We start from the raw sequence: 23,065 nt of genomic DNA, 5'->3' as shown, positions 1-23,065 counted from the left end.
AGTTAGAAGTAGAGAAATTGTTTCTGCCTGGCATAGCCTAATAACATTTCTTTTTTTCCTCCATGACTCCAGAGCCAGGCAGCCAACAGAGGGAGCAGGAATTCACAACGTGCACAACGTGCCAGGCTCTGCCATCCCCTCGGCTGTTTGACTGCTGATTACACAAACCAGGAGGCAGCAAAAGGTAAAGCCTTGGAGGAATAATGGGCTCTGAGCTCCCTTCTCCTGCAACAGGACATGGAACAGCTCAGCTCCTCAGAGCACCCTCCTCCAAACAGGAGCTGTGATCTGAAAATAGGAAAATGAAGCAAGAAACAAGTAAAGACAAGGCCAGTCTGGAAGGAAGGATGTGAAACAGCAAGAGAAGATAAGGGTTAACATTGTTGAGCTTAGCTCTCTTCTATAGAATACTTCCCTGCTCAAAAATGGGAAAGATAGTAGGTGAAAGAGATATCAGATGAAACATAGGGACAAAACCAGACACACCTGTCTAAAAATTAAAAATTACACCAATTCATTTTTTCAGATTAATTTCTGTCTGAAAAGAAGCACTCTGTGTTCCCCTTTCTCTCTCAGCAAGCACAGGGGTCTACTTGCCTTTCTTGTGAGACAAGTCACATTCTCCAGCACCCCAGAAATCCATGCCCACAGCAGAAATCCTCCCTACACCCACCCAGGTTCCAGACCCACACCTCTCCACATATACTCTGCTCTCCACCCACCCTTGGCTCAGATAAATAAGTGTTTTTCTGTGGTGGAGCTGTTTCTTTATCCCAGCTGAAAATGCCATTATCCTATAGCTTTATCTAAAACCTATAGATTGGTGTTTATATTCCCATCACAGCCAGGTTTGTGCTCCCCAGTCTGCTGCTTCTTAGGGACAGGGTGTGTTGCTGAACAAAGTTTTCAGGGTTTCACAACAGCCAGTGGAAGGTGCACATGGACAGCAGAAGGGCACATCAGGCTGACACAAACTGCTAAATCCCAGACTGCCCCAGCTGCCTGTGACTTCTCATCCACACATAAATGAGGCATTGTTGCAAGACGAGCACAAACTGTATTTTTCAAATTAAAAGAAATAATTTACTTAGGGTTTTTTTTTTCCTCCCCAAATAACAGAATTCGAATATATTATTTGAAAAATTACATTTTCTTTTTCCACCTCACTGCGTCCAATGATTGTGGTGTGATTATTAAACACTTCATAAATAATAATGTGACATTTTTAGATTGTGTGTCTGATTAAGCAGCCATTCTTCTCTCCCTGACTGCGGCCCTGGACAGATGAGATTGCTGCAGACACCGCAATCTTTGTGGCTCCGTCCCTGGGGATCAGGGATCAGAAGTCACCCCATAACCCAATTAAATCCAAGAGGATATGAGCTGATCACTTCAGGCCAGCTCCAAAACTCACAGCTATCCATGGGGCATCTCGGCACAGTGAGGAGCAGCTCTGATCCATGTACACAGCTCGATGCATTTTCCAGGGGGGATATTTTACATAGTGAGTCACTTTCTCTGCAGTGGGCAATAATTTTACTCAATTAGGATTTGATACTAAGAAGCCTGCTCTTAAAGCAGGCAGTTCCAGATGAAGACAGAACTAGATGCAAGGAACTGAAATATAAGAGAAGACAGGTGTTATCTGCAAGCAAATAAGTGAACTTGAGAGATAAATACTCTCTCAATGAGGGATGAGAGTCCTTTGAGGATCAATGCCTTTTCTCTTCAAAAAGTTTACTGCTTATTTTAAACAGTAAAAAAAAAGAAAAAATTAGTAAAATTATTTATTACATAAAAAGCCAGAATCCAGTGTCATTTATGCCCTGGTTATTCCAGTGCCTAGGATGCAGATGTGCCTCTCAGATGCCACACAGAGCAGCACAAAGGTCGGTGAAAGGAACCATCTCCTCACCCACACTCTCCCTCGCCCAGTATGGCATTTGGGTGAGTTAATCCCAGTCAGAAAACCCAAATGCTTTCTCTTTTTTCCTGAGCACAATCACCATATCAGAAAAATGACCAAAGAAAGCATCCCCTCTCCATAAACCCTCCCAACCATCTGTCTGGATATTACTGACCTTTCGTATTATGCAGGTGGGAGGTGGAAAGGATGGGATAAGGAGTGTAGGGTGGGGGAGAGAGGTGTGGAAAAATGTCTTTGCTGTAACAATGACTTATTGCATTTGGATAATCTCTCTTCTTGTCCCGCTGCTAACATGGTAATCTCTCTCCACCTCCTGCATGTCAATAATGCAATAACCTGCTCCCCGCCTGCATCAATAACACAACAGCCGCTCTCCGCTTTCAGCAGCACTGATGAATTCTAGAATTGCAACAGCTCAGATGGTCCATGCGAGCTCGTCCCTGCCTCCCACCCTCATTACATTTTAATTTCACTTTAAAGACAGTTGCTATCAGCATTGTTTGGCTTCAGCTTCTGTAAAATAAGCTCAGGCTGTGTGTGAACTCGGGAGGCTCCTTGGCTCAGCACAGGTGTCGGGATATTTTCTTTCAGTGTGGTTTCTTTGTATATTCTCCACTGAAAAATTAAGGCAAGATTTGCCAAATACTTAACTGGCCAGCAGCTCAATGTATTCTCTGAAGAAGCTGCCCTAAGCTCAGCACTTCTGAAAATCTGTTACTTATGCTCAGTGTGGCAGGTCAGATGCTCAGCTCACTGTCCCCATTGCAACCTTCAAATCTGTGCCAGTTACACTGACACCAGTCCACCAGTTATTGATTAAGCAGTGTTGGTTTAAAGCATAAACACACACAAGTGGTCTCCCCAGACATGTTAAGTAAATTATGGTTTAAAAAAACAATCTGATAACAACAGCTAAAAAATAGTTAAAGCCAATGTGACAGGATGGAAAAACTATCTGAAAGCATAATCAAGTATGCTTAATATCACAGAGCATATGGCAAAAAGATCTTGTAAGAGAATCCTTAATACTACAGTGGGCCTCACACACTGATTAATATCATCTCCTCTGTACAGTCTAGCATGGATAGATTCAAGCAGAAGCTGATAATTTTCAGAAATGCTGCTCCTCATAATGATAGAAGATGAGATTTTGTGAGTTATGTTGAGAATTATTGGCAAAGGTTAGGTGATTTCCCACTGGTGCTAGAGGGAAAACATTGCTTGCAAATTACCAGCATTTGTCAGTACTAATATCACATCCCCCAGCCACCTCAACTGTCAACATTAATAGGTGTCTTTACAGCAAAAAGGGGTGACAATAGTCAGGCTTGATCAGACCTTGAAATGAGAAGAGGAGCATGATATGGAGGATAAAGACATGGAAATGTGTTTGCAGTGGCTCCTGCCTTAGCTCCCAACATCCCACCTGTCGCTGTGTGGGTGGCACTGCTCACCACGCTCTGCCAATTATCACATTTGCTTCCCTGCTCGCTCCCTTCCCATCTCTTCCTCATTTGCTGGGCAGATTTCTCTGCCTCTTCCATCCTCTGTCTTTCCAGTCACTGCTCTGCTATCACCCAGCTGTCATTAGCCCAGTGTTTCTGTTTCCAAGAAGTAAATGCAGGATGCTTTTCCAAGAAAAAGAATGCAACATGCGAGGCTTTCTGAAAGGTGTCCTGGTGCCTGGGTAATGGCAGGCTTTGATTATTCTCCTGCCAGTCCCCTGTAGAGCCCTTGGACATGGAGCACCCTGGATCCCATGGCAAGGAGCCCACAGCTCCCTAGGAGGGAGGTGAGAGACAGGATCCTTATCAGGCTTCTGTTACCTGCCTTTCCTCCCACCTGGGCAAGCAGCAACTCTGCCTATCCCTTGCATCTTATTCCTTATTATCTTACCCCTATTTAGTATCTTACCCCTATTTAAACCTTGAGAGCTTCCAGGATTCCCTGGGATGGGAAAGTTTGGATGGCTGGGGAAGAGCCTGACACACAGCTGGATTTACCTGGTCTGTGAGTGCAGAGCTCCTCAGATAAAACCAATACAGGCAGTGGTCTGCACTCCTGGCAGGGCACTAATCATCACTGGTGCTCAGCAATTAATTAGTGTTGTGCTGAAGAGTTGCTAAGGTATTTTCCCTCCCTGTTTCCCCCCTGTACGTGTCAAGGGAAAGGACCTGACAGCACATGGAATTCAGCTCTGGTGACCTGTCTTTGTTTCAAGCAGGCAAAATAAACTGTGACTTCACTCCCCACATCTTCATCTTCCAGGCTGCTCAGCCCATGCAGCTGGGGACAGGGACCAGCTTTGTCGCTAAATTAACACACAGGTTGATGTGCAGTTTGGTGGCCCAACCAAGGAGACCACATAAAACACAGACATCTGCTCTGCTGAGCCTTTCAGCACCAGAGGTAGCATTAATTTAGCTCAGCCACAACCAGAGATAAAAATCATTTCCATTCAACTCCTCCTTCTGTCAAACTGAATAAAATATAGTTCACTTGCTCACCTCGCCTGGCCCCACGGTGATTAGCATTAGCAAACCCAATCAGCCCGTGGCCACATCACCACTCTGCATTAATGCAGAGCTGGGGGAGGGCCGTGGTGCTATCAGCACAGCAAGAGAGCCTCACCTTTTAATATGGTCATCCCTCACATGGCTGCCAGTGATAAAAGAAGCTGTCAAAACAGAGAGACAGCCCAGCCCAGGCAGAGATCGGGGAATTCTGGTGGCTTTTCAGGGAAAGAGAAAGGAAGGCACTCAGTAAACACTGCACAAATTCTTAGGAGTTATCAGTCATGGAGTAACAAGGTGCTCCTTGTCACATAGAATCATAGAATTACAGGAAAGGAATCTTCAGGATCATCTTGTTCCAACCCCTGCCATGAGCAGGGACACCTTCCCCTATCCCAGGCTGCTCCAAGCCCTGTCCAACATGGCCTTGGACACTTCCACTTCTCTGGACAATCTGTTCTAGCCTGTGCTCAGACAACTCTGAATGTGGGTGCTAAAGCTGATTCTTCCAAAATCCTGCATCTGAAGGGCCAAACCACCATCAACAAAAAACAGGTTCCATCTGAGGAAGGTTTGGTTCTTGGATTGTAAAAACCCCAGATGTCATCCCTGAGCAGTGAAAATATTAAAAGTGTCAGGTTTAATGCTAAATATCTCATTGTAACCCTGCCTGTGACCCCGTGGTTCTGCAGCACACACCACCCACACAAGAACCATCCAGCTAATCTAAGAATTAACAGTAGAGTCTTTTACAGCCTCGTTCACCCTCTGTAAAATGGGTGAGGGGACACAAGGTTGGTTGCCTTTGGGACTGGACTCTGTCTCTGTGCAGCAGTTTGGTTTGAAAAACTGCACACAGAATCTCAACCCACATTTAGAAGACTTTTTTGCCTTAAAACTACTTTCTGTGATCCAAAGAGTTGTTGTTTTAAGTCAGTTGAATTCATTATTCTTCTCAGATAACATTAAATGTTCAAATGCATTTTTTTTTCTTTTCATTTCTCTCCCTACACTCTCCTCATTGGCAAATAGGACTCTCAAGTCCCTTCTGATCACTAATAACATGGGCTTTCATACCCTCCTGGAACAAGTGAAATTTCTTTGACATCTCAACTTTGCACAAATAGATTTTAATGAGGGGAATATCACCTTGCCTTGAGCTAACTCTCTTCCTTTGCTCTTCCAAGGCTTTTGTAGTCATTTCCTCACAACTTAGAGAACATTAAAGTTCAGCACAGTGTTTGAACACTGCGTTCCATTTCCCCAGAACTTTGTTTATTCACTTCAGACTGTCACAGGAGGGACACACTTTCAAAGATGTGATGTAAACCAGGCAGAGGAAGAACGTTTTCTGCAAGCCCCCATTGTCCTGACATGGTCTCTCGTGTCATCTTGGCGAGTTGCAAGCAAAGCCACTTCCCACTGGGTGACACCCAGGGTGATGCTGATGATATAAATAAGGCTCTGATGTCATGGTGCCCAAAAGGGCTGAGAAGCCAGACAGTCCCCATGCTGTCATTTCCAGAAAGTTTCCCAGCCCAGAGACACACCAGGGGATGGACTTTTCTCAGAACAGTTTGTCCTCTGGGGTGGAGCAAAGTGTCCCTGTGAAACGTGGCACAGCACTGAGATCCTGGGCAGACGTTCACTGAACCCATGAGTGGGATTCAGCTGTCCCCCTGCAAACTCTTCCCTGTGCTGATAATTTTCTGTAATTAAGCCATATGTAAGACTCTTTCACTCTGTCAGAAGCAGAGACCTTCTGCTGCCCATATGCCAGAAAGATAAATGAAGGGCAAAGCTCCCATGGAGAAGATAAACTTTTTGCTTCTTGATTAAAGAACAGTAAAGACCCTTCTACAAATGTGTCTGCTGCTGCCCAGATGTTTTGATAAACAAGGAAGGTCCACAGTGAGACACAAGGGAAGGCAAGAACAGGCAATAAATGGCTGGTGACCACAGGCTCTGTGTTTCCAGCTGCCCTACAGATGTAGGATTGGGGTTTTACCAGCATCAGGCCCTGCCTCTGGCACAGATCATTGCTGATAGAGCTGGCTCTGTCCCCAGATTTACACCTTTGAGTAAGGGCAGAGCAGCTGAGGGAGGCTGGAAGCAGCCGCACCCTTCTCAGCAGTGCCCTGGGAGGACAAGAGGCAGGGGGCACAAAATGCATAGGAAATTCTGTTTAAATGTATGGGAAAACATTTTCCTGTGAGGGTGAAGAACAGGAACCAGGTGCTCAGAGAGGTTGCAGAGGTTCAAAATGGGTGTGGACAAGGTCCTGAGGTGGCCCAAAGGGGGCTGGACTAGATGATTCCAGAAGCCTCTGGCACCTCAAACACTCTGTGAATCTGCTGCAAAGGAAGGAATTTCGAGCTCTTCGAGCTGTCAAAACTGAAATTATTCCAATTTCTTAAAATACCAGAGAAAGGGGAGTTCTCATCTTATAGACAATTTATTTCTGCACATTTGCCAGACAGAAGAGACGAATATCTGCTTTTGTTTATCTCGCTGTACTTCAACAAGTGCAACAACAAAAATCTAAATAAGCTCAAACCTTTCATGGAATCTGCAGTAAATTGTTAGCCAGTGTAGGTTTTTTAAATTGTAAATATATAAATAAGAGCAAGAATCTAGAGTTTAGTGCAACAGAAGCAGAAAGCTGATTCAGCAGAACAAGGCGTAGTCATAAAAGATTTATTACGCTTTATCAGCAATATCCACAGTCTTTCTGTGATTAGAGTTGCATTGTGCGTAATTATCTTATAGAAATTCTGCTCTTTGATGTGCTTTATCCACCATGCTGAAATACACTTCAATTCTAGTGGGTTTTCATGGTTGACTGGAATTTACATTAATTCCTTTGGGTCTGCAGGGCCAGCCTGGTCTTTCACTAGCAAACTCTTCATAAATATTCATATTTTTATATCTATATATGTGTGTGTGTATATATATACATATCTATTATATGTAATTTTGTAAAGTGACAGCCCTTAAAACTCTGTTTCCCGAAAAAATACTGGAAAACAAGAGTCCTGCTTTCCCAGGAGTGATCCTTGATTAGTATTTCATAGTCCAGCCTTCCTTCCCTTTTACCACAAATTAGAGAGTGATTGAAATGTTTACAGCAATTTGCAAGCAGAGGTTGCACTCTGCTTTTAATTTAAAATGTCCAAGTAAATTGAGGAAATAATTTCATCTCAGTTCATTAAGCTTGATTTTTCTCAATCAGAAAAATGTCCTTTTTTTTTTATTTTGCTTTTTAAAGTTCCCTGATTTCTTCCTTACCCCCTATGCCCATCAATGGCTGCTATCAGCCAGGAAAACTACAGGTGTTTGCAGGCCAACCTGTGTAAAATGCAAATGCTTCCAACTACCTTGGCTGTGCACCTGATTGTGCTTTTGTGGAGTTCAGCATGGGGGAAGTAATCACCTTCAATGGAAGCAGAATCAATTTTCTGAATAATCACTTCCTCCTTGGGAGATGCTCAAGGCCATGAAGGAAGGGAAAAAACTGGAGAACAACGGGTGACAGAGGTTTAAAGAGTTTGAGGCTGGGAGGGAGGGTCTATAAGTAAAATTCATTTTGTTCCCCTGTTTGATAACTAAATGGAGGTTACTCTGATTAATTATGTCCAAATAATGCTCAGAATTGTAGATCCATGCCATTTCAAGCAGCAGATACAGCTGAAGTGAATGTAGGAGTTGTGATTCTGTCTGGTTTACATGAATCTCACCTCTGTCACCTCTCCCCAGGTGCTGTTCCGTGGATATGATTTGGTTTTCAATTCGGTAGCAGAGGTAGAAAAATTCAGAGAGCTGATGAGCAGAATGCATCAGCACAAACTGAAGGGACAGGCCACCAGAGGGTCTGGTCACCTCCCCAGCCCAGAGAAGCCACAAGAGCCCAGGAGCAGAAACCAAACTGTGTCATCAAAGTCATCAAAGGCAGCCCTTGTCTCTGCAGGAGCCTCAGCAGGAGCAGAGCTGCACCCCCGGAACCTGGCCAGGCTCCCTGTCCTGGTGTGGGATTCTCCTTGCCCAGCATAATTCCAGCCCCTTCCAGGGCTGCAGCTCGGGAGGACATTCCACACTCAAATCTCATTTCCCCAGCCCTTTCCTCTCTACTGCAGGGGGTACTTCATCATCTGCCCGTGGATTTCTAAGGTGCACATTGAATTAGATTGGATTCAGGTCAGTTCAAGGAGGGAATAACGTCCTCCCATTAGCTCAATGTGATCCTCACCTCTTTCCAACCTCCTCCTGGGTTCATTACATTCTTCTTTCCAGCTCTTCCTATGCCAGGTTTGCTGAATGACACAAAATCATCAACAGCCTGTCCATCAGCTGTTATTGGTAGTGATGTTCACCTCTTTGTGTGGAGGGGGAATTGTAAATCCCATTCCCTAACCGTGCATCCGTGCTGCTTGCCGAGAGATGAGGAGTGAGGGATGGAAAAACCAGGTTCCCCAGTCCTCTTTGCTTTTCTCAGTCTGGATGGCAGTGGGCTGGAGAAGGCTGGACACCACTATGCAGACAGAGAACAGACAGCAGTGCGTGAGAAAGAGCAATGAGATCAATGCATCAGAGCAAGAACTGAAACAAGTTAAGAGCTGTATGCCTGTTAGCTCCTCACAGCCAAATAATCTGCCCCTGAAAGGGGAGGATATCAGAGTGGCTGCAAAGGAACACAGATTGGTTTAATAACATCAGAAACTCTTTTGAAGGCAGCTGTGTAGCTTAAAGCAGGTGGGTGCAGCTCGACAGGGAGGCCTGTCTCTAGGTGGGGACTTTGTTAAAGAGAAGAAAGAGGGGGAGGGAGAGATATAAATTCTGTTGTCAAGTAACATCACGCTTTAATTTCATGCCACATTATGACAATCTGGTCTGTGAGGCACTCCCAGTGTGTGGCTGCAGAGCTGCTGTATTACAGCTGATAGGCCCGGGAGACCCACAGCCCTCAGCTAATTGTAAACCCGATTAAATAGCAGTGTGAAGAAGTTTGATTAATTCAATCTATCTCCATGCATCAAGGCCAGAAACAGACGTGGCATGAGCCCCAAATCTTTGGAGTATCAAGGTCTTTGTTCTTTATGCTTAAAATAAAATTTTTAGAAAATGATATTTAAAATCAAGCATAAGAAAATAGTAAAATTATAACATTATGAAATTATGAAATATGAGTGATAACTCTACTTTTCTTCCTAGAAAATCTCCAACCTTTCTGCCTTTAAAAAATAATGCCAAAAAAAGCATTTCAATTAGCATCTTTATGTGTTTGCCCAGATAAATTACCATACTAATAAACTTCTGATAGACTTTCAGGGGCAGCTTAGCCAAGGCCTTCTGATCCTGAATTCATGGTCTCTTGGACAGGATGGATTTGGACCTGATTAATTTTAGTTGTTTCAATTGCAGAGAAACTGGCAATCCTGTCTTCTAAGAGACAGAGAAAGAGGGTGTAAAAGGTGTGAAAGGGACTGTTCCTGCCACCCTGGCTGGCCTAGCACCACAGACAGCATCCACTGTGCTCTGCACAGAGCAATAATTTCAGTCCAGTTATTGTACACGATTCCTAGGTGCTCATGATACTGCCTTCCACCTCCCAAAATTCTGTGAGACTGGCAAACAGCACTTCCAGCTTCTGAAGTCATCTGTTTGATGAGCAGTTTTGACCAAGAAAAGTGTGAATATTCCTAGGGAACATTTTGACTTTGCCTGTTTCTATTTGGAGACAACTACAGCTGCACATACTGGGAGTATTTGGGTCTTTTTCCCCACTGGGCAGGGTCTTCTCTGGTTTCCAAGGAACTGAGGGATTTTTCATGCTCAATTTGCAGAGAAAAGAGATCTACAAGTCAAGCTGGTCTTAGTGGTCTCTTTCAGTCTCTCACTAAAGAAAGTAATAGAGGAAATGGTTTAAGAGAGATGAGACTCATTTCTGTGTCTCAATAAGGGATCTGCACACGTGTGTGCAACTCTCCCTCCCCTCAGCCACAGCCCACTGCATGTGCACTCACCTGGTGCCTCCTGCATCCCATATTAATGGGATGACTTGCAATGGCACCAGGAACAGAGCCACACAAAGAGTGATATTAGATTATTTCTGTTATTCATCAGTATCACGGTTGGACAGAAACCTCTTAAATCTGCCTAAAGTGGCTTCCTATAGATGCTGGTGCTACCACCAAAAAATAATATATTGTGCATACAGGTACAGCTTTTCTGCTACCCACAGACTGCTTTTTGTGTGTGATTATAAAATACCTGCATGACCCTCCTAAACTGAATATCATTTGATGGCAGAAGCTGAGCAACTGTACTACTCAGGAGCCTGAAACCTTTCAGAAGCCTTCTCCCTCCTCTTCCTTTTCTCCCCCACCAGCAAACGTGGAGGACTTCCCAGGCCCCACCACACTCCTGGAATGCAGTGTCTCAAAAAGCCCACTGAACCTCGAATTATTATTCCATGGTGAGAAAAGCAGTGAACAGTAGAAAATGACAGTTTACCCAAATGGAGGTGAAAATGCACTTTCTCCTGTACTTAAAAGAAATAACAGCTTTCAGCAAAGATCTAAATCCTAGCAACAAGCACTACATAAATGCAAAAAGGTCATCTTTTTGTTAGAGAAAGGTTACTTTGCTGAACACATACTTTAAAAAAATAATCTACCAAAGGAAGTTAAGCTTGGTAACATTTCTGTTGTATTTGCACATGGGGAGAACAGATTTGTGCACTCCCTTTCAGGGCAGGAAAGTGAAGGACGGTTGATTATAATGAGCAATTTTCTTCTTTGAGAGGTACAAGGAAGAGAATCTGAGATATGTTTCAAATGGCTACTCCAAAAGAAAATTTGGTCTCTGCTGAGCAAAGCACTGGTTGTCAGCTGTGAATTCACCTGGATGGCAATAAAGAGGGACTTTACCTACCCTGATAGAAATGACCAGAATTATGAGTGCTTCTACACCCCTGGTGCTCTCATGAGACTTTTTCCTTGTCCCCTCTCCTCCTTGGCTGAAAAAATGCTTGGGGTAAAATTTTGGTTCGAGCAAAGGACAAAGCAAACCCCCCTTTTCCTTCAAAAGAGAGAGGAGACCCCAAAGTTTGGGAGATGGGAGGCTCTAAGCCAAAAACCTCCTGTTTGAACAGACAAACAGGCAAGGGGTGTGGGGAGAAACAAAGGCACAGAGGGCTGATCTGTGCAAATCCTTAATAAGCAGGAGAGTACAAAAGAATATGTTTAATTTTACTGCTAGTCAATAAAGAAAGAGGCTCTGCAAGCCAGATTGGATGAGCTGCTGTTCAGAAAAATCATCACAAGAAATAGGGAGGAATAAGATGATGAAGCCAAATGCTGAGGGGAGAAAGGAGAGGAATGCATAGCAGAAAGTCGGTCAGAAATGCCCAGAAAACTTTGGTCCTGCAAAGGACATCAATGAGGATACAGCAAGCTGTGGGCTGCATAAAATAAGGGCTCCAAAACACTTGAGTCTAATTCAGAAGGATGCTGGTGGGGAAAAATCTCCACAGTGTTTGTTACCACTAATTCTTACGTGATTCATTAATTTATGTGATTCACATTCTTCCCTGGACCAAGCTCCACCTCCAAGATAACAAGTATTCAGGAATCACCACCTCTAAACAGACATATAAAACCTGGGCTTTTTTTCTAGCTCTCTTCTTGTCTTTGGGTGAAACTCTGCCCTGTTGATGTCAGTTGGAAACTGGTGTTGACTTTACTGGGAGCAAGGATCATATTGTCTTCTGGGGAAATACAAACAGTTACCTTCAGAGCAGTTAACAGAAGGAGGAGAGAAATCTCTGGTCAATAATAAGCTAAGCCTAGGAAAATAAAAATGCAGTTCTCTGTCACCTTGGAAAGATCAACATCATTTGTCATGTGGTGTTTATTCAGCAGAACAACAACTGCATTTGTGCTTTTGAAGGGAAATGAAAGGGGAAGGTAGCAGGAGGGGGAATGGGGGAGATCTGAGCACAGGAATGTACTGCCACTCCAGCCTGCTATCATTAAACCACATCAGAACTTCATAATCATGGTGTTTAATTAAACAACAGAGGCATGGGTTTATGCATTAATAATGAGGCCTAGCACTTTAGCATGTCAGGCTAAATACAGTTTTAAATTAATAATGTAGCACCACAGCATTAGTGAGAAAATGAAATCTTATTAACAACTTAATAAAGTCCCTTATTTGCTAAAGTTCCAGCTCTCAGGGAACAGTATTATAGCAAAGCATTTGCATTCCTTAAGGGGGCAGATGGGAGGAGGTGCTGCTTTCTCACACCCTCTGTAATTCCATTATATATAGCTCCCATAGTCACTAAATATTGCCTGGTGTCTGCCAAATGATGCCTTATGGTGCTTCTAAACCTGGGTGTGACATGCTGGCTAATCTGCAGACACTCTTTTTAGACACCCAGGAAGGACGTTGCCTCCCTTTTTCTGGAGAGCCTCCAGGGGATGGATGGAGCACTGCCCACCAGATCAGGGCTCTGCAATCTTTTGTGGATGCTCCTCTCAGGGGCCAGGACTGCAAACAGTGCTCGGTTACAGACGTGGGACTGAAGCACAGAGAGCAGCTGAGAGCAGGAGGAATGGCAGAAAGCAAGGATTTCCTCTGGCTGAAGCCATCAGCTGATCCCTCTCAACAGCCTCTGTAAGCATTCTTGGGCCACTGCTCAGTTTAGGGTGTTTTATTTTCAGGACAGACTGAGGGTGTGCATGGTGAGGCACTCCAGCTCTGCTGATAGGAGCCACTATTGAAGCTACAGAAGCTCCAGCAATTTATAGCCAGGGTTTCATAAGCTTTTAGCTTCTTGATTCACACTGATTCAAGACCTGGGCCACCTCAGGCACACAGTGGGTTGGTAAAAGTCAAGAGTGGGGCCCCATCTGCTCAGCCCTACAGCAGAATCTGAAGCCCAGGGCCAGGTTTCCACTTGTTGATGTGTTTGACACAAATTTACCTACCAAATTCCCTTAAATCCAGAAAAACAGCTCAGTATCTCTGCCATCCAAGTGCTGGTTCTCTCTCCACAGGCTTAAAGTTCCATCTGAGCTCTCTTTGCTGAGGAAACAAAGAACAGGCTGCAGGACCATAATGAAATGAGTAATGTGGGGACAAGATCCAAAGTCAATGAGCTGACTTGAAATAGCTGAGCATCAAGGCCGTGGAGAACTGGCAGCAGCAAAGCCACAACCAGCCACAGTCACAAAATTCAAAAGAGACCATTAAAAAAGATTAATAGAGGCAGGAGCACACAAAGTATATCCAGCTATGAGTCTGTCAAAGAAGGGTCTCTTTGGGATATAAAACACTGATCAAACATCTTGTGCAGCTTGAAAACTATTGAATTAGGATGGAAATCAGCCAGCAACATCACTGATTGTTGAAGACAGCACGGGTCAAATCCTGCCTTTGGTTGTGCTTGTGACACCATAGATCTATTTCCTGTTCCTTCTCCTTCTGTCTGCATTCCCTAATTTTGCTCTGAATCTGTTGGACAATAAGTAACCTTTTAGAATGCTGGAAGAGCACATTAATTATTTGGGTAAGACCCTAACAATTCCCCTTCTCTTGGTTGCAACTCCCTTGAGAAGGAATGGTCTTCCATATTCCATGCCTCCAAATTTAATTTCCATTTTCCATTATCTCATATCTTGCTACAGAAAAAAATACTGATCTTGCAAGAAGTTGGACATGGGATTTTTGTTATGCCCTTTTTTGTCTCAGTTAGTGCCCAGTTTGGTGGAATGAGGAGGAAGATGGGGCAGAATGATCAGTGGAGCTCTCCTAGGAGAGCTCCAAGTGCAGAGCAGATTTCCTTGTGAAGTCTGTGTGCCCTGGGAGCCCTGACCTGCATGCAGAGCCTGCCTGTGCATTCACCTCCTCCTGCAGACACCCAGGAAATGTGGGTTCCACTTGGAAACCACAGAGTTCATGGCGAGTAGCAGCTTGTGCACTCTTTGTGCAAATGAAACATCTAGGACATAAAAATCACCTTGGTGTGCCTTGTCTTCCATCTCCTCTGTTAAATAATAAATAGAAGCCTAATGGAACTGAGCATGACTGCAGGATGCAAGTGGAGGCAGGGCAGACCTGTGTGTACCCCCTTACTTCATCGTCAGTGAGTAAATGGGTCACTGATGAGATCTAAGTAAATCTCCATCCCTTTTTTATTCTGTCTTTGTCCTCATCCCACTGCAATGAGATATGGCTCAAATCACACATCCCTGCTACAAAACACTAAATAGAAACATTACAAATTATCTCATCAAACCGCCTTATGTTTCTACTCTGAGCTCAAGAAAACTTCAGCAAATAAAGTTTTCATTCTAGAAATCCTTCATTTGGTTTTTAATTGTGCAGTGGGATGTCTTGGGATCTGTTCTTTTTCTCCCCCCTTTTTTTAAATTTTCTATTTATTAATATTTAATCTCTGCACAGTGCAGAAGAAAATCATTTCTGCAATAACATCAGAATGGGAGGGTTAGAAATCAATAGCCAAGCTCTCACAAGACATATTCAATCCCTTCTTAATCCATTTTCAACTGCTCCCTTGCCTTATTAGAACAGCCAAGTTTTCCCTCACTCATTAGGTTGGGATATTCACGTTTCAGGAGGGAACTGAAATATCCCAGAGAAGCACAAACCTCTGGAAAAGCAGGAAAGAGAACAAAGCATTTTTGTTTGAGGCAGAAGCCTGGACATCATGCTGTACCCAAACCCCTGCTTTAAAAGCCTTGTGATGGAAAGCCTGTCCCCATTTCCCTGAATCGTGGCACATCCTGCATCCACTGGCAGCCCCGAGCCACTGGGACATCTTTCCCTTTTGATTTTCCTTCAGGGCCACCTCTCACACCCAGCTCCCTCAAGCACCTCAAGCATCACCTCCTCTTCTCATGGGTCAGTTCTGCAGAAGTGTGAGAGCCAAACAACTGTCAGTGGGAGAAGCCAGAGGGTCAGAGAGCAGGAGAATCCCCTTCAACTTCCTTAGTGCCTCTAAGGTTTAAGGATGAGACAACATGGGATTGTTATACAAGCTTGAGCACAGACACCAAACCCATGACTGCCACTCTACCATGCACCACCTTGACCAAGAGAGACCATGACTACAGAGAGTTATTCAGCTCTGAACAGCCAGCCCACCCCTTCCTTCTGCATCCTGCTGCTTCCATCAACACTTTCTTCTTGGCAAACCAAGCACCTTCCCCTGGGTATCACATACCCCCATTCTTCCCCCAGCACTCAGTTTTATTTCATTGAAGGAAGGCAACACCTTTGCTTGGACTACAAGGGGGTGGCTGGGATCACTGTCACTGCCTTCTCTTCAGTAGTTGCATGTTCTGGGATGAAGTTCTGCATAAGAGAATTCAAGCCTTCCCTGAAAATTCCTGCTTGCTCCTCTCTGTGCAGGGCTCAGTATCTGTACATCCCTTCCCTCAGCAGAAGCAATAATGAGGTCTGTTCGGTTTTTAGAGGGTGTAGCCAGAGCTAAGGATCGTCCATGCACTTCTGGGTGCCATAAAGAACTTTGTCCTAGTGCTGAAGGGCTGGTAGTCTCAGGAGACCGGGTAGGAGGAGCAGGAGAAGGAGTCTGGGACTTGGGAGCAGCAAGAACTGCACATCAGGTTTAAACATCCCGTATCCTTCTGCTAGATTGAAACAGAGCCAGATGGGAAAGAGAGGATGATGTGCCCTTGTTCTCCTCAGGGGCAAGGGCTGCTGTGGCACATCCGAGGCTGGCTAGGTGTTCTGTCCCTCCTGCCGAGCCCTGCGCTCTGCCAACCCTCCCTGCGGCACCGCCGCTGCCTCCGAGCCCGGCTGTGCAAGGAGAGACTTTGCCAGCAGAGGGACCTGCAGACCGGATAATCGCTCCTTCCCCGCTGAAACACTCACCAAAACCCGCAGCCACGCTGAGTCCTCTGTTACCAGAGAAAGAGATGTTTCAGACTCCTCTGCCGCTGCTCTTGACCAACTTGCTGCTGGTTGGTTTGGTTGTTGGGAGCGTTCTGTCTAAGGGGACTGCTAAAGAAATCCATTCAAACAGGAAACCAATTGAAAACTCTGTTTACCGTATTAAAAAAAAAAAAAAAAAAAATAATGCTAATCCTGCAAATCCCTATAGCTATCTGCTTGCTGCCATCTAGTGAAGGGGAAAAAGTATGGCTTGAGTGACATAAGCAGAGCAAAACCTATCCCAGAGGCTTGTACTTGTTAAACAAACTCTAACTTTGAATAAACTGTTTCAAAACAACCTTTAAAGTTGCATGCAGATTTCCCTTTCAGAAGTCTCCTTCAAAAAATGCCCTCCTAAGTCCTCAAATGGATGACTGCTTGTGAAAACCTGACTTTGTCATCACTTTGTCTGAAGAACAATCCAAGAGTGATCATTTTGTTGTACTGAAACTCTTTATGCTGCTCTTAAAAGCTGTAGGAATTGTGGTGATCTTTGCAGGGTCAGTAATGGAAGCTTTCACTGACTTTTATATCAGCATGAATACACAATTGCTGTAAGAGGATCACAAACACAAGCTCTACACACACACACACCAATTTCTCAGGCAAGGTTTTATAAGCAGAATTAAACTCCTTGTTAGGACCTGAGTGAGCTTCAGGACGGAGATGAGGACTCTTATGTCCAGAGTCTTGTGCCTCAGCCATAAGATCTTCCTTTCCCTAGATAAAGCTGGTACGGTCCTGCATGTCTCAGGAATTTTTGGGGGGAAAGCCTCAGCTGTGTGGCAGACAACTGATAAACAGGGAGTCAGCAGAAACACAAACACTTCAGCAGCTCCAGTTCCTGTTGCACTCCTGTCATGCTTCCATGACCTCTGGCCAGTCCAGACCTGTGGTTTTGGCACACACCTGCCAGAGTGAGCCCTTCCTGCTTTCCCCACCTGGTGTTTTTATCTCTACCCACCAAACAGCCAGACCCAGCACAGTATTGACACTGCTTGTGCTTTTCCTTCACAGTTGTTCTTACTGGTTTCCTGCTGTTACAGGGGATGAAATATTCACCCACCACTTCCAGCAGTTCCAGGGAGCTTCCAGTAGAGTAACTCCGCTCATCCCACCACCTTTTGTGCTCCCAGAAAACGATCCAATCACACATTTTAATGCTTGAACACCCTCCTTGTGTTTGCGTGGATATAAGACCCAAACCCCGACGTGCTTGCAGCAGTGGGCAGGGCTGTATTTCCCGGTATCCAGAACACAGGTGTGGGATTGCGCCCCGAGACCCGAACGCGCTCCCGGCTCCCGCGGTGCCCCTCAGCCTTGGGGGTCACTCCGGAATTTGCAGCGCTTTGCCCACCCCCGGCTCGGTGCCGAGGAGCCCGGTGGGTGCCGGGGGCGGGGGGTGCCCGCTCCCCTCCGCTGGTCGCTAGGTGTCAGCACGGGACCGCCAGCCCGGCCCCGGGGACAGACAGACAGACCGGCCCGACAGACCGACACCGCTCCCGGGACGGACAGACAGACCGGCCCGACAGACCGACACCGCTCCCGGGACGGACAGACAGACCGGCCCGACAGACCGACACCGCTCCCGGGACGGACAGACAGACCCCGGCCCGACAGACCGACACCGCTCCCGGAACAGACAGACAGACCCATCCCGACAGACCGACACCGCTCCCCAGAGGGACAGACAGACCCATCGCACAAACCCGCACCGCTCCCGAGACGGACAGACAGACCCATCCCGACAAACCGACACATCTCCCAGGAGGGACAGACCCCATCCCAACAAAAACCACACGACCAGAGCATATTGGTCTCTCTTAAGCCTCCTCTCTTCTGATCTGTTAAAGATATTAAAGATATTTTGTTTGGTTCTACTTTTAGTATCCAGTTGGGGCTGATAAGGATGGAGCCGTTTTTCTCACCATTGCTCCCTTCTCTTTTCTTATAGGAAAAAAATCCATCTGTGAGTTTGTCCCTCAGTCAAAAAATGCTGTTATCCAGCTAAACAAACTTTTTAAATGAAAGTGAAAGTCTTTGTAACTAATATTTTTTCTCAGTTTTCAGTGAGAAACCAGGATGAGTATTTTCAAAGATGCCTATTAACAGCTGCAATTTGAAAGTCCAAAGCAAACTCTTCCATGTGCACTTTTTTTAATGTTAGCACATTAAACCTGAATGAATTCAGATTCATACGGGCTCCAAATTATTTCTCTCAGCTGTGTGTTTTGGAATTACATACAAAGCATCAAATCCTCCTGCTCTGTTCTGCTGTAGCTGATGCACCTCCCAAGATACCCTTCGGTGTTGAAATAACCCTTGAAGAACTAATCTGTTTAATAAACCATGGGACAGCCTCTGTGAGAAGTGCTTGCTTCTAACTTTCAGCCCACTTAGATGCACATGGCATTCTTAGAAAGCTGGCAGTACTTGCAGCATCTCTTTACAACCAGAATTCCTGAAAGTTTGTAACACTACTGGTCCTTCTCTTTGCGAGATCTTAACAAAAAAGTAAATCATTTGTAGCAGGGGACAATCCTGCTTTTAACATTTCCTCTACATCTTTGTAGTGGGAATTACTTATGCCAGTGATGATATTCTGGTACTTCCTTCCATTTTTCTGTTATGACTTGGAGTGTGGGACTGGATCCAGAGATGAGAAGAAGTCACACTGTGCTCACTTGCACTTGAAAGTCACAGTGGATATATAGAGTGTCACCATGAATATATAGAGTGATCTGTCCCAGGAGTAGCTAAGTGGTTCAATTCTCATAAAACAATTAAGTTACTAAAATCAGTAATTGGTCTTCATGGTTGGATAAGCCCGATAAGGGGAGCAAAAGGGAGATGTGACCATATTGTAACATTCAAACGCTGGAGGTGAGGTAAGAGAACACCAGTGAAAAGTACAATGGACAAAGCTCTGCACACTCTGATGCCACGCTCGGACAGAGCCAGTTTTATGTGCTCCACTCCTCCAAAAAGCAGAAACACAGACGTGCACTCAGAGCAGGGGAGCAGCCTCGTTCAGGCAGCAGCTCTGCAAGCACAGCTGGGGCTGAATGTGTCACTGCTCATCTCGGCTCTCCTGGCTCTGATGTGGAGAAGGGAGGGAGACAAGCTCGTCATTTCATGTTAGCACACAGCACACAGGGAGCTGATGGGAAGGGGACAAGCCGACTGCATTTCAGAGAGGACCTGAGAAAAACAAACCACATTCTGGAAAAAGCCTCCTGTCACTGTAGCACCCAGGCTATTTACCACAGCAGATAAACTGCCAGGTGCATCTGCAGCAACTGGTTGCATCTGCCTGCAGGCAATATCCACCTGCTCACAGCTATGTGTCACTGTACAGGATTCAGGATTCATCCCATCCTTTCCAAGCAGACCAGGCACATGCCATGCATGGAGAAAGCCTGGAATGCCCTTATGCTAGCTGTAAAACAAACCTCAGTAATATGAACCAGTCTCCAAACTCTAGAAAATAAAGAAATTGGGATGTCTTTCTGTTGCAATTAAAGTTTAGGCCCTTGTTGTCATCTTGATGCAGCAATATGGGACTAAACATCCCGATTGTCCTTCTCCATGCAGCTCCACCTTTGCCAGTGGTTGCCTCAGATTCTCCTTGAGGTTCCTCCATGGGTCAGACACCAGCAGTCCCAGTGATGATTCCTCCCACCCTGCAGGCCATGTGTGTTTGTTTCCTGTCCCAGTGTCACACTCTTTTGCTGGTACCCACAGCTGGAGAGGATGCAGGGTCCCTTCAGAGAAGGGCTGGATCTAAACTGTTCCTGGCACACGGAAGGGAGGAATAGTGTGAAGAAAATGGGAATAGACAGGGCCTTTGCCTTGGAAATGTCCCTGCACAACAGGTGCCTCCTCTGTCAACCCCACCTAAACCCACAACTGGATCTGTAGCACCGGGTGTGCCCTGGTGCTTCCCTGGGCTTCCAACATCCAGGGGCATGGTGTGGGAAGGGAAGGGAAGGGAAGGGAAGGGAAGGGCGCTGCCCTGCGATTGGCGGCGGGTGTCCCCGCGGCCCCTGTCGGCGATATAAGTGCGGCGGGGCCGTTCTGCGCTCACTGCCCGCCCCCAGCCCGGGCGCAGCGCCGAGCGGAGCGGAGCGGCGGGGCCGCCTCCTCCTCCTCCTCAGCGCCCAGGCAGCGGCGGCCGAGCGGGATTCCCGGCGATGGCTGAGCTCAAGTCGCTGGGCAGCGAGGCGTACCTGGCGCTGGCTCCAGGCTACGGGCCCTCGCCTTTCGCCTACGGGGCCGTGCGCGGGGGCGCCGAGGGCCCGCGGGGCGCCTTCGCGGCGGGCGGCGGGGCGGACTTCCACGCCGGGGCGATGGGCAAGTCGGCGGAGAGCAGCGGCGAGCAGAGCGGCGACGAGGAGGACGGCTTCGAGGCGGGCGTGAAGGGCGGCGCGGGCTTCGAGCGAGAGGCGAAGCTGAAGGGGGGAGCCCTGGGCAAGAAGCCCAAGGAGCAGCGCTCGCTGCGCCTCAGCATCAACGCGCGGGAGCGGCGGAGGATGCACGACCTGAACGACGCGCTGGACGGGCTGCGCTCCGTCATCCCCTACGCGCACAGCCCCTCGGTGCGGAAACTCTCCAAAATCGCCACGCTGCTGCTGGCCAAGAACTACATCCTGATGCAGGCGCAGGCCCTGGAGGAGATGCGGCGGCTGGTGGCCTACCTGAACCAGGGCCAGGCGCTGAGCGCCCCGCTGCCCGCCACCCTCAACCCCTTCGGACAGTCGCCCGTGTACCCCTTCGGCGGCGCGGCCGTGCCCGGCTGCCCCGAGAAATGCACTGCCTTCACAGGAGCCGCCTCCGCCCTCTGCAAACACTGTAACGACAAGCCTTGACTTCTGCCTTCTTCGGGCTTTTCCTTTCTTTTGGTTTTTTTTCTTTCTTTTTTTTTTTTTTTTTTTTTCGGCTGTTTGTTTGGTTTTGGGGTTTTTTTTATTTTGGTTGGTTGGTTTGGCTTTTTTTCTGTGCACTTTTCCACTGCCATCAGCCCTGGCTTCCTTCCATCAGTTAAGTCTGGGTTTTCTTTTTTGTTCTTCTCTTAAATACCCCCCTCCCCATCTGGAAATATTTGGCAGTTCACGTGGACCTCCATACACCCACTTTCTACTTTATTTAGTTCCCCCCTCACGTGCAACTTCATCTGTAGAGTTATTTCCTTCCCAGCCTGTCAGTGGATTGTGAGTGTAATGTTGCTTTTCGCTTGCTCTGAGCTACAAAGTTTTTGAGCAGTTTTGAAACAGAACTATAGAAAAACAGAGAGGGAGATCTGGAAATGGAAACCTCAGTGAATTTGCTTTGGCATGATCGACTTGTGTTAAAAATAGATTAAAAGGAGGAAGGGGGAGCAAAATCCAGCTGCAAACTATGCAATGTTTCAGAATCATGGGCGGAGGGGGTTCTGTGTAGCCAGCTGGGGTTGGACTGCACCCACAAATCCAAATGGAAATAATTTGGTCAGAGCTCTTGGGAGGGGGGAAGTCCAGTACTCTTGCTAAAACAATTGATGCTTCAAAGTAAGATGCTTTTTTTTTTTCTCTTAAAAAAATTAACCTGTTCTTGGACTGAGAGGAACCTGTGATTGTATGCTAATGCTTGCTGTTTGCCTGTTTCTCAGCTTGGTTAAGTTTTTCAGATGATTTTCCAAAGTCGTTGCTCATCATGATAAACAAAGCAAAAGGTGACTTAACATATTTATATGTATTTATAATAAATAAAATACATGAATAACCATTTTCTCTGTCCTACATGTCTCTAAAACCAGCTGGCAGTCCCTGCAAAACCCCTGCTGGAGTCAGGTAAAGCAGAAGTGGATGTGGCAGGAGCAACTGTGTGAACTTAGGGGAATGATCAGAATACTTGGAAAAAGCTTGTGGATATTCAGCTCCTTGTTAACAGGGATTTGCTTTTTTTTCTCCACTTTCTCCTGAATCATGAGCACACAAAAAAACCCATTGCTTATGTCTGACTCCGAGTTAAGCAGGCAGGGATTTATGTTGTGTATTCTGACACTTTCTGGGGAATGCTGTGCCCTGAAAGTGGTGTTTGACTGGGGTTATTGTAGCAGTGAGCTGAGCTCTGAGCACCCCCGTGGAAAACACGGCAGGGAAGGAAATCGCTTTAAAAAACCTCTGTTTATCCCTTTGGTTGGTTTTCTGTTCTATCTACAGCTTGACCCTGGATCTACATCTGGGGTTTGGGCCACTTAATGTCATGACTGAGCTAAGGATCTCTTTCCAATGGTGACTGTGTCCGTACAAGTTACAGAGTGCGTCTGGCGCTGCCTGAGTTCTCCGTGTCGCTTGTGTTGGGTTACTTTGGTTTTCTGGTTTATGTTGTTCAACGCTTTGGTGCCTTGTATGCTTCGCTAGTAATTATATAATAATAATAATAATGATAGAGGTGCATTCAATGCTTTCTGTTGGGGTTGGAAATACCCACCCAGTGTCAGAGCAACCACGTAAACTGGTACAGTCGCAGCCTCGGGGGCTCGAGCTGTCCGTGGCCATTTGTGTTAGGAGTGGGGTGTAACTATTTAGGGTTATTAAACCAATTTCCATGCCTGTCGCTAGTGTTATGCTAATTTGAAAAGGACTGCCATCCCTCTGAAGCG

The 23,065-nt window shown here is 46.1% G+C and overlaps 1 protein-coding gene across 1 annotated transcript; it reads left to right on the top strand.

The window, feature by feature from the left end:
* The first annotated feature begins 20,550 nt into the window (after nucleotides 1-20,550).
* BHLHE23 (basic helix-loop-helix family member e23) lies at nucleotides 20,551-21,352 on the top strand. Its single transcript, XM_041417861.1, has one exon. It carries the CDS (start codon nucleotides 20,616-20,618, stop codon nucleotides 21,288-21,290), a length of 675 nt encoding a protein of 224 aa, XP_041273795.1. The 5' UTR covers nucleotides 20,551-20,615; the 3' UTR covers nucleotides 21,291-21,352.
* Nucleotides 21,353-23,065: the final 1,713 nt, after the last annotated feature.

The sequence above is a fragment of the Onychostruthus taczanowskii genome, unplaced genomic scaffold (genome assembly GCF_017590055.1).
Source record: "Onychostruthus taczanowskii isolate IOZ18803 unplaced genomic scaffold, ASM1759005v1 scaffold57, whole genome shotgun sequence".
Classification (NCBI taxonomy): domain Eukaryota; kingdom Metazoa; phylum Chordata; class Aves; order Passeriformes; family Passeridae; genus Onychostruthus; species Onychostruthus taczanowskii.
This window is presented reverse-complemented; position numbering and strand designations above follow the sequence as displayed.

Bases quoted from the DNA above. Each gene is read 5' to 3' on its own strand.
- BHLHE23 (XM_041417861.1), top strand. From the start codon at position 20,616: ATGGCTGAGCTCAAGTCGCTGGGCAGCGAGGCGTACCTGGCGCTGGCT.